The 12,194-nt window shown below is 43.2% G+C and overlaps 1 protein-coding gene across 6 annotated transcripts in view; it reads left to right on the top strand.

Annotated features, from left to right (window-relative positions):
- Positions 1-12,194, top strand: part of TFDP1 (transcription factor Dp-1) — a 107,086-nt gene that overhangs the window by 72,458 nt on the left and 22,434 nt on the right. For 5 of the 6 annotated variants that reach the window (XM_006126366.5, XM_075918411.2, XM_075918418.2 and 2 more), the window contains exons 5-8: positions 666-787; positions 2,668-2,833; positions 3,007-3,153; positions 4,449-4,517. In XM_006126366.5, the coding sequence (XP_006126428.1) occupies positions 666-787; positions 2,668-2,833; positions 3,007-3,153; positions 4,449-4,517 (504 nt within the window). The remainder of the gene's footprint in view (positions 1-665; positions 788-2,667; positions 2,834-3,006; positions 3,154-4,448; positions 4,518-12,194) is intronic. The other variant, XM_075918445.2, reaches the window with a different exon arrangement.

Below are 12,194 nucleotides of genomic sequence, written 5' to 3'. Positions count from 1 at the left end.
GTGCAGCCTCATTGTTGAGTACCTCTCCCAGGATGTGAGGGCTGCAGGGTGATCTCCATCGTTATACATCAAGTGACTTGTGCTCTCCATTGCTATGCTGGAGCCATCACATTTTTATTTGACAAAATTTGCAGAATTTTAAAATATTGTGCACAGAAATTTTATGTTTTGGCACAGAATTCCCTCCATGTTAGCTGAAAGGAAAGGGAATCTTAACAGATGTCTGTTCTTTGCAGTAGGCACTATTTTTATGTCTACTTACCAGGGAAGTTATTGGCTTTAGAATTCCATTTTATTTTCGATTATAAGCTTAGTTTATTTCATTTTTACATTTTGCTGACTAACTAGTGTTAAATTGTTGAGGCTTGCTTTGATTTTTGGTCAGGTTCATGCCAAATTTTGATTATAAATCAAGAAAGCAAATAAAATTGATTAAAGGTAGGAAAAACAAAAACTTGTCACCTGAATAGCCAGTAGTCTACGACGGCCAATATTTACAAGCCCAGGTATAACTGCAAGTTGATTTTGTCACAGTATGGTGGTATTTTATTTCTCTTGTAGAGATAGGAGGAAATAAAGAAATGGCTCCAGATAGGTGGGGGAAATGCATCTGATAATGTGGGAGCCTTCTGACTGTATTCCCAATTATTTTGTTTTAACTGTAGGTTATTGGTACACCTCAGAGACCTTCAGCGCCAAATACTATCCTGGTAGGAAGTCCACATACACCCCATTCACACTTTGTATCACAGAACCAGACTGCAGACTCTTCGCCTTGGTCTGCTGGGTGAGCAAAATTCTGTTAAGTTACAAGGGATTAATAGAATTGTTTGGAAATTTTGTCCTAAAGTTCTCTTTCTTGGATTAATGTGCTCTATAGGTACACTGATATGAAGGAGGAATACAGCTGAGATTTAATTGGAGATCTCTAAATTTTTTATTCATACCGAGAGTAGAGAGATAAAGAACATCTTTTCACTTCAGTGTAACACAAGTCAGATTTCTGAGGCAACAAATTAGCGCATAGTATTTTAATGAAATGTTTACAATAAGATAGTGGCTCTTAAAAGAACAAATTAAAATCAACATAGGTTTTCCATCCTTTTGTACTGACAGATAAAATATGCAATATATTATTTCTAACTAATCCAGCATAATTCTATAGACAATTTTAAACTATAAAAATAAGATCGTAGCTCAACTTCAAGAAAACTTTAATTTCAGATTTAACATGTAAATGTGTTTTGGGAGTGTATTGCACACAGTGTTTTGAAAGACCCACTGATGAACATCAGTGCTTCAAACTTAACATTTTATTGTCTTTTTTTTTTAAGACAATATTTATTTTAGGGGATCATGCAGTTGTGGTGTTCCTAAAGCATGCAAGCACCCGTATACGCAGAAATTGAAAGCTGTTGCATTTGTTGATTTTCATATTGTTACAAAATATTTGTTTTATAGTTACCCAATTCTTCATTGGAAATATATGCTGAGAACTTAACAATCATAGTCTTCTAAATGTTATCCAATAATACTGCAAGTCCTGTTGGAAACTCTACCCTAGGCTTTAAGCTTTTATAGTAAAGCTATACTGCATGACCATTCAAATCACTATTTTGGTTATTCTTTGATGTTGAATACTATATCAGATTTTGAGTCTGACATACTTGACTGTTTTAACTTTCCTGCCTGTCAAATTATATATGATCTAGAAACATATATTTTTACTTCCTGTATAGTTTGCAACCACTTTTGTTCAGTTTCCAGTTTTTAGCCCTTTCTTCCCCCTTCCTCAGCTTGAAGATGTTAATGTATAATTGGAATGCTTTTTCTTTACTCTCCCCTTTCACAAGCAACTTTTTACCTCTAATTTGATGTCTTCTAAATGTAATGTTACAAATTCATTCCTGGTATTGAAACTAGTAGTTACAGCAGGGATTAATTTAGTTGAATGGGTTTTATAGTCAAATTAATACCAATAATTAGGGCTGTCAATTGACCTGCGTTAACACCTGTGATTAACGCAGGAGAGGATTCACTTGTTAATCTTTTAACGCGTTAATTGCAGGCACTGCAATAACCCCTTTGAAGAGCCGTTTTGGCGCTTTAAAGGGGCAGTGCATTAGGAGCTGGGAATCAGCTGGGCACTCCAGCTAATCCCCGGCTCTGCTGTTGCAAAGCCCCCATGTGAAGCGTTGGAGCGGAGTGCTGGCACTCCAAAGGGGCTTTGCAACAGCGGAGCCGGGGATTAGTTGGGGAATCCAGCTGATCCTTGGCTCCGCTTGCATTGCCCCTTGGAAATGCTGCTACGGCGTTTTCAAGGGACGGTGCTGCATGGAGCCCGGGGGGTCAGCTGGGGACTCCAGCTGATCCTGGGCTCCATATAGTGCTGCCCCTTTGAAACACCACCACGGTTTTTCAAAGGGGAGGTGCGCACAATTAATCGCGATTAAATTTTTTAATTGTTTGACAGACCTACCTATAATTAGTTATAAATTTAATCAAATCCATGATTCATGGAAATAACTTTTTATTGTCCCATTTTAGGAGTATATGCCCTCTTTTCTGGTTTAAAAATTGTATGGGTTGTATTTCAGAACAATGTGTGTTTAACTGGCAAACCAGAAAACTTTTTATTGATAAGTTACTTTAAAACATATTTTCTAGGAAGCGTAACAAAAAAGGAGAGAAGAATGGGAAGGGTTTGCGACACTTCTCTATGAAGGTTTGTGAGAAGGTACAGAGAAAAGGAACCACCTCATATAATGAGGTGGCAGATGAGTTGGTTGCAGAGTTCAGTACCACTGATAATCACATTTCACCAAATGAATCAGTAAGTATGTTGTTAGGTTATATACTACATCTGTAGTGGGGGGAAAAGATATGACCTTGTATTTCCTAATGCTAAATGAAACAGTTGACATACCAAGTTTACACACCTACTATAATATGTTTTCAAACATTTTTGTCACAGGTATGTTTTTGATTAATGCATTATGTCTGCAGCAGGCTTATGACCAGAAGAATATTAGACGACGTGTCTACGATGCCTTAAATGTCCTGATGGCTATGAACATTATCTCTAAGGAGAAGAAGGAAATCAAATGGATTGGTCTACCTACTAACTCGGCTCAGGAATGTCAAAATTTAGAGGTATACATGTGGCAAACTTAGTAGTTGATATTTTTGGTTTGGATAAACGTTACAGGTGTTCTAATCCACCTGAATATGGTCTTGTGAGCTTGTAATACAGAATCACTGAGTGTCTGCATCCTTGATATGTTAAGGATTTTAAAAAAATATAGGTATTCATGTGGAGAAATTCTGTGCCACTGCACAGTGCAGAATTTGTGCAGAAATTAACACTGTGGATGCAGAATTTCTATCTCCCATGGTCAGAAATGGACTGCTGGCTGTCACTAGGGGCTGCTGGACCTGGCAGAACCCAGTTTGCAAATAGAAGACACTGCCAGGAAAGGGGGAGGGAGCAAGAGGCTTCCCAGCAGTTGCAGTTCTCAGCATGTCCTGAAGGAAGGAGGTGTAGCTTGGAGAAAAGTCCAAACAAGCCATGGACTCCGTATCATGGAGAAATAGGGACTGGATTGATGTGGGAGTTTCTTTAACTCTCTCTTCTTCTTGAGGATTTTTTGTGTGTGTACTGTTAGACATAATTGTTGACAGGTATTTTGAAATAAATTACCAAAATAATTGCAACTGCCCCTCCTCCCACACCCCCTGCTGCATAACCAAGCTCTTACCTTGCTTTAAATTACGATAAGATGAAGCAGTATACAAAATTTGATGGGCCTAATTCTTACTGTTTACAAGGAGTTCTTGAACAGACTCACTCACACCCTCAAATATATAGTAGATACAGTAAATTTCCGATAATCCGGCACCTTTAGGACCCAGAGGGTGCCGGATTATCAGATATGCCAGAGTACCGGAAGGAGGGCTATGAGGGGTCGGGGGGAGGGGGAGTCGGCGGGGAACTGTGCAGCCTGGGAGAGGGTGGTGCTGTGGGACCAATCAGGCAGCATCCCAGCTGCTCTCCCCCCAGCTTCCCCAAGTCAGCCACTGCTGAAACTGACGAGCGGCGGACTTGGAGAAGCCGGGGGCAGAGCAGCTCCAATTGTCCGGCTGGCTGGAGCACTTTCTGGTTCCAGTTAGTGCCGGACTATCAGGAGTGCCGGACCACTGGATGCTGGACAATTGGAGTTTTACTGTACTGTCTTTTTTGTGTATGATTTTATATAATGTTAACTCTCTGGTTTTCAAATTGATATACAAATTTTAGTTTTTTGAGATCTACTAAAAGCAGTATACAATTATGTTATAAATTAAAATTCAGTGGATGATATTTTTAGGTATTTTTAATGCCAAACATTTTCATCTTAAAATCTGTTTGGATATAAAGTACTGTTAAAATAAAATCCCTTTTTCTTAAGGTGGAACGACAGAGAAGACTTGAAAGAATAAAGCAAAAACAGTCTCAGCTACAAGAACTTATTCTACAGGTACAGTCAAGGTACTCTTGTCTGTAGGGCAAGGTAACTTGTATTTGTATACCAGTTTTTTTTAATGCATTTTAAGAAAGAGTAGTTGACAAGTCCAGTGTTCTTTGTTAAATTCTGTGGCAGCTTTAAATGAATTTAAACTAAGATTTTGTTAATGATCATATAACCCTGTCCAACCAGTTCTGAAACACTAGCCACTATAGTGGCTACTGCTGTAGCAAACTAGCCACACTCAACCAGCCAAATAGCCACGTGTGTTTACTGGCTAGTGTTGGAAACCACGGTTATAACCTGTACCTTTATTCCTTGTTTTTTGACATTAAAGTCAGATCTGGGTTTTTTTAATTTTATGGCTGTCCACAGATTTGTATATCCATTTTATTTTATACTGCTTTCCACAACACATTCTTCCCCATCCTTCTTCAGGAATCCTTCTCACAACTTTACTATGGCAAGAGCCATAGACTTGGTACCTCACCATCTAAGTGGAAAAGGGTTCTACGCTCAATATTTCCTAATGCGCAAGAGGAAGGCAGGCTGGAGATCCTGTACTATATTTCAGAGCTCTCAACAAGTTTGTCAAGCACAGAAATTCAAGATGGTCATGCTAACAACAACCATATGAATGTTGGAAAAGGAAGACTGTTTTTCAACCCTAATGTTTTAGGGCACCTACTTCTATATATGAAACCTACCATCTCACAGACAATTTCTCAAATTATCTCTAGGACATGACCAGTACCAGTACACAGTGCTCTCATTTGGACTATCATTGGCTCCACAAGTATTTTCCAAGGTTCTCTAACTAGTAGCCATACGCTTTGGCTCCCAAGGGATCATGATTTAGCCTTATGTGGGTGGTTGTGTCCTTGGAGATGCATCTTTCCTAGAGACTGACCAAGTCACCAAAGCTACAATACACTGTTTACAGAATTGGACCAATATATCAATGCCAGAAATCAACCCTAATTCTGATATTGTGCCTGGAATTCGTAGAGGCTGGCTTCAGCTGACTCCAGCCAGAATTCTACATAAACCGATTTTTCTCCTTGGTTGCTCTCAGACCATACAAAGTAGCCTACAAATATCAGCCAGATGCATCTTCCATCTCAGGGCATATGACAGTGAGCACAGTGGTAATACCATATGCTAGGCTTCATGTGCAGTTCTTTAAGACAGTGGTCACCAACCAGTAGATTGGGACCAGTAGATTGGAGCCTCTGACAGATGATCCTGACTGGTTTGGCCAAGAGGCTATCAAGGGCAGCACTTCAGCTGCTCCTCCCTCCATTGCTGCTCATCTCCTGTCCTTTGCCTTGGAGCTGCCTCCCCCTGTCCCACTGGGAGCCTCTTGTTCACTGTGCAGAGAAAGGAAGAGAGGAGGGTGGCACTGATGTCAGGGTGCCTCTCCTCCCACTCTGTATTCCATCTCCACAGAATGGGGTGAGGGCACAACAAGGCTTGGGATGGAAGGAGTTTGCTGGCTGCTTTTTGGGAGTGATGCATGGCTGAGCCTGCCTTAGCCCCACTGCTCCACCACCCAGCAGCCACCTGAGGTAAGCAGTGTCCAGCTGGAGCCAGCTCCGAACCCCCCCCCCCCCGGACCCAAACTCCCTTACAGAGCCTGTACCCCTTCCTACACCCCAACTCCTTGCCCCAGGCTCAGCTCAGAGCCCCTCTCACACTCCAAATCCCTTAGCCCAAGACCAGAGCCTGTGCCCCTGCCTAGTAAAAGGAAGGGAGGATTGGGGAGGAAGGGAGGATGGAGTGAGCAGGGGCAGGACCTCACAGAAGGGGCACAAAGGAGATGGGACAAGGGTTATTGGGTTTGAGGTAGATCCTGAATTGCACTTAAATTTAAAAAGTAATCTTTTGCTTAAAAAGGTTGGAGACCACTGCTTTAAAATGTGGTTCAGCACGTTTTACAGACCAAACAAGGCCAGGTTGGTTAGACTTCTATCACTGCCCCCCTTAGGTTGGTGTTTTGCAATGTTTACAGAGGGATTCTTGCAACATCATCCATTATTTCTTCTCAGCACTGACGCATGGTGTATAGGGGAGGGTGTACATCTAAATGACCTTTCCCCAAAAGGAGATATCCCTTCATCAATGTCTTCAAGCTCAGTAGTAGTCAGGAATGCCTGCCCCATTTCCTGTCATTGGTCAAAGGGTCACACAAGAATTAGGTCATCCTCTTTTTGTATGGAAGTGACAAGACTGGAACTGATGCATTTGAGAGTATGGAGATATACCTGTCTCATAGAACTGGAGAGGAGCTTGAGAGATGTCAGGTGTGTATGGGGGGGGGGGGGTTAACGTCTGTGTCTTTACCGCTAGGACCAGGGTCCTGTTGCAGAGGGCAGACGCCCCAGAGTTTATAGGGAGAACTTATTACATCTCAGACTTCAACTGCTAGGATACAGTATTCCTGCGCAGCGGGCAGTCTAGGGAAGGCTGAGAGATGTCCCAACGGATCTGTCCTCTGGAAGCGACACGATCCAAACGCCCAAGCTCTTCCTATACCTGTCCCTTATGACCGGCTGAAGTTCTTTTAAAATTGTGCTTGGTTCTGTTACAGCAACTGAAGGAGTCAGATTAAAGCTTAAACAGTTACAGGTTTATTAAAAAGGTGTATAAAGCATATGGTTACAATGGCTATTGCTCTATTTCTTAACTGCTAGCAAATATAGATCTTAAAAATGGTTACCAAGAAAATAAAGATAGAAAATAGAAATAATGGTACCAAGTGACAACTTAATCTTTAAAGAGCTCTAAATCTATGTGTACACTTAAGACAAAGGACCACATCCAGGTACAATTTTTATCCCCTTCTGTGCCTCTCTACTCCAGCGAGTCAAGCCAGGGCCAGTCCCTCAATTCCTAGGAAAGAGGTGGGCGTCCCCGTGGAACCTCGGGAGGTCAAACACTAACCTGACCAGCAGATAGATGGTAGATTGACACTCAAAGTAAGCGTGCTGCTGGACCCATCTTTATACCCATAAGGGCCCGTATCCTCTGTCTTATCTAAGATGCCGAATTGTACTGGTCTGTCTTTGTGACGCCAGTTCTTACAAGCAAGTTTCAATTTAATTTACTAAATTGACTTAATTAACTAAATTGTAAGTACTGGACTTTTTTTTTACTGGGTGAGAGATTCCTCCCCCCGCAGACGGCTGTGTGTTTGTATCAATATGGGTTTCAGTCAAGGGCACTCCTCGGCAGCCTCTTAGTCAACAATTGGCGTATCTCTGTTTACAGCCATTCAGGGTCACAGCAGCAGCCTGCATATCTGGGCCTTCTGTTCAAGGCTTTTACTGCTCTGTGTGCCCTGTATGCTCCAGGCAAGCAAAAATGGATGTTACAGGGGGGTTCCTGTCTGGCTACAAGAGGTCATCGAGTCCAGTCCCCTGCCCTCACAGCAGGACCAAGTACCATCCCTGACAGATTTGCCCCAGATCCCGAAATGTCCCCCTCAAGGATTGAACTCTCAACCCTGGCTTTAGCAGGCCAATGATGAAACCTCCCCCCCTCCCCCCCCCCAACAGCAGCCTATCTCTTGGGCACAAAGCTCAGTCTCAGTTGCAGATTGCTACACATCCATGAGTGGGAGTTAAACCCAGTAATACTTGATGATCTATTAGGCATTTGGGGGACACCAATCACCAACTGTTTATCCTCATTTCCCTGAACAAGAAATACTCATGCCACTTCTCCAGAGCAGTGATAGGACAACACTGCTTGGGCATGGCTCTTGTCCTCACTTTGAACAGGCACTTCCTTTTCACCAAAAATTGAAGGTCCTGCTGAATTTAGAGATACTGAGCATATGTAATTTTGATCATTCCAACTTGGCCAGGATATACTTGATGTCCTCACCTGTAATAGCTCACAATGTGCCTGCTGATCTCCCAGTCATTCTGACCTGGAAAAGGAGGTACAGAGTATCTACCTTGCATCCCATCATGCAGGTTCTCCACTTTGAAGCGTGACAACTCCTTGGTTCAGACATCTAGAAAGCTCTCGATAGAGGGAGGTGCAAGAGGTATTTTTACATAGTCCTCAACGCAGTGTATCTTCTTGCAGAAATGTCCAGGTTTTGGATTTGGTGTACTTCTCAACAAATCTGTTATGTCATTGACTCGTCCACGTGTCTTAAACAAGCTCTAAAAAATTGGGATAATCTCTAAGGTCTGACTCAATTTAGTGGGTATATCAGCTTTCCACCAGATAGTGGAGGGATCCTCAGTGCTGTCACACCGGATTACTAAAAGGCTATTTAGTGATATAGTAAACCTCTTGAAAACCTCTTGACTTCGAGAGATGTCCCCATGGGTGCTCCACATTAGGTCCATACGCCGCTGCACCATCAATTGGCGGTCTTAGAGCAGTGTCCCTGGGGCCAGGCATTGTGCATGTGCAAGGCCCCTCCCCCCCAGTTCCTTCTCTACCGCCTCCGGACGGAGACAGAGATTAGCAGCACACTCTATATCGTTTGCGTTTTTACATACTGTTCTTTTTTTCTCTCTAGTTAATCAGTTGTTGGTAGTTTACTCTCGGGGGGGGGGGGGAGACTAAAATACAATAGGTTCTCTCCTAGTTTATCCATTCGTGTAGGTAGGTAGTTGTTCAGTGCCATGCCTAGTTCACTGGGATTTAAGCACTGCTCTACCTGCGAAGATCCTGTCGCCATCTTGGACAGACATACAAAATGTCTCTGCTGCCTTGGAGAGGTGCATGTTTCTCAAAAATGCCTGCATTGCGCAAAACTGAAATCACAGGGGCGACAGGACAGACCTGCATCTCAAGTTAATTTTACTTGAAAAATCACTTAGATCTGCCTCAGGCCCAGATCATCAGCCCAAGGAGCAGAAACAGTGCAGAGACAAAAAGCAAGCCTCATCCTTGCCTCAGGAGATGCTGGCACTGAAGCGGCAGACTCCTGCACAGCCAGTGATGAGAGCAGCGGCAGCACCTCACCTAAGCACTTATGGTGCTCCAGATGTCTCAGGAGCCACTAGCACAGCTGGAAAAATGGGACGCTCAAACCTCTGCTCTAAGGAGTTAGCTTTTAAGTTGCCTGCCTCATGATCTGTGAAATCATCCTGCACTGAAATGATCTTGCCGATGCAGCATAGAAGTGAAGTGTCCGCCATATCACCCAGCACCAACACTTCCACCACAGAGGTGCCTAGCACATCTCTAGTCCTCTCGGCACCAAGGCATAATCCAACACTTCAAATAGCAACAATGTTTCCTATTACGGCACTATCAATGCCAGCTCAGCAATATACATAACATAGGGTATGTCTAGACTACATGCCTCTGGCGACAGAGGCACGTAGATTAGACTACCAGGCATAGGAAAATGAAGCGGTGATTTAAATAATCGCCGCTTCATTTAAATTTACATGGCTGCCGCGCTGAGCCGATCAGCTGTTTGTCGGCTCAGCGCGGTAGTCTGGATGTTCCATGGTTGACATCAAAGATCATTGAAAAAGGCTGTCTTATTCCCTTCGTTTTCTATCCTTTTCCCATTTTCCCCCATCCCAGTCCCTCTTCAGGGACCCCTCATGAGAATCTGCTTCAACAAAAGGTAGAACACCTTTTGCCCAGAAGAGCAATTGAATCGGTCCTTGCACAATTTAGGGGGGAAAAGCTTTTACAGTCATTACTTCCTGATTGGAAAAATGGTTGGGAGGCTGGAGACCCATCTTGGACCTGTGAACACTCAACAAATTAGTTTCTGAAACAGAAATTTAAGATGGTAATGCTTCCACTATTATGTCGATGTTGGAACAAGATTGGTTCTCTCGTCCCTCATCTTGCAAGATATGCATATTTTCATGACTCCATCCATCCAGCTCATAGATGTTTTCTCGGATTTGTTGTAGATTCAAAACACTATCAATACATAGTACTGCCCTTTGGACTCTCTGTAGCTCCGAGCATCTTTCCAAAGGTTCTGGTGGTCATCCCAGCATTTCTGAGGCAGCAAACAGTTGTCAGATTCCCTTACTGGATGACTGTCTCCTCAAAGCATGCTCACACAACGATTCCTGCCGCTCGCTGTCAATCACAAGACCCTTTTTGTAACACCTGGCCTGCAAATAAAGCCAAATGAACACTTTCTCCCACACAAAAGATTCAATTTATAGCAGTATGCCTCGATTCAACAAGAGCCACCGCATTCCTCCCAACGGACTGTTTCCAAAAAATCGTAGCCTTGCTAAATACCTTAAAATCCAGCCCCCAAACAACAGCACATAAATACCTTCAGCTACTGGGACACGTGGCGGTGTGCAGTTTTGTTGCTAGCAATGCTCACTTTCACAGGAGATGTTTATAGGGATGGCTGGGACTAAGAATAGCTTTGTAGTCACCTAATGTGGAGCACCCACAGGGACCTCTTTCTCTCTAGTAGAAGAAGAAGCTTAAAAAAACAACAAATGGTCTGGTAGCACTTCATAGACTAACAAAACATACAGATCCCTGTTTCTTAAACTTTTTAAGACTGAGGAACACCAAACAATTTTTTTTTGAGGCATACCAAGGATTTTGGGTTGAGCAAAAATAAAAAGGTTAGGAGAAAGTTATTGGTGGGGGGGGAGGATTGGGGGAAAGTTATTGAGGAAAAAAATGTCGCCTGCCCCTTTAAGAGCAGCCATTTTGAATTCTGTTCTCCGTGGCACATCTCTGACTGCCTTGCGGCACACTGGTGTAGAGGGTATCATGAGCTTTTGTGAGCACGAAAGCTCATGATGCCATCTGCATGTTTTGTTTAGTCTATAAAGTGCTACCAGACCACTTGTGGCTTTTTTTTTTTGTTTATCCTGTACAGACTGACTCAGCTACCCTCTGAAGCTTCCAAAGAAGAAGTTGTTACTCACCTTGACAGTAACTGACGTTCTTTAAGATTAATGTCTTGGTGGGTGCTCCACATCCCTCCCTTTCCTCCCCTCTACTTCAGAATTCTGGCCTCCTCACTGGCATTTTTCCGGGGTAGGGAAGGAACTGGGGGGGAGTGGAGGTGGGTTTGCACATGCACGATGCCTGCCACCTAGGCGTGTGTGGCTGCGGACACACGCATACATGGCCCCAGGCACACTGCTCTAAAATCTCTGACTGATCTAATGTGAAGCACCCATGGGGACACTCACCTCAACAGGAAATGATGTTCAAGATGAGTAACCGCCTCTTTCTTCTCCAATATGGGACCTGGATATGGTACTGAAAACACTGGCTATGCCTTCCTTTGAACTCATGGCCACCTGTTCACCTTTCAAAGAAAATGGCCTTCCTGATACCTATTACCTCAACTAGGAAAAATAGTGGTTCTGATAGCTTAAGCATAACACTGTCCTGAAAGAACTGTGACTGTGTGAGGTGGGGTGGGATTGGGGGGGAGGGGGGGAGAGGAGGAAGAAATGTGCTATGTCCAAAATTCGTTTCTCAAGTTACCTCCCTGTTTCACATGAACAAGCTGATTCATTTTTCAACCACAAGCTTCACCAAGAAAACACAGAGGCTATATTACACACAGGCTCAAGATTTCAAGAGAGACCTAGCCATCTGCCTGGACAAGACTAAGGTTTTCAAGAAGTCCCCCAACTTTTTTCTCATCATTGTAGAAAGACCTTTTTCTCATTGTAGAAAGACCTATCTCAAAGTACATCAGAC

This window comes from Pelodiscus sinensis, chromosome 1, assembly GCF_052426305.1.
Source record: "Pelodiscus sinensis isolate ZL-2025 chromosome 1, ASM5242630v1, whole genome shotgun sequence".
NCBI lineage: Eukaryota > Metazoa > Chordata > Testudines > Trionychidae > Pelodiscus > Pelodiscus sinensis.
Note: the sequence above shows the minus strand (reverse complement) of the source record. Positions and strands in the feature narration are given on the sequence as shown.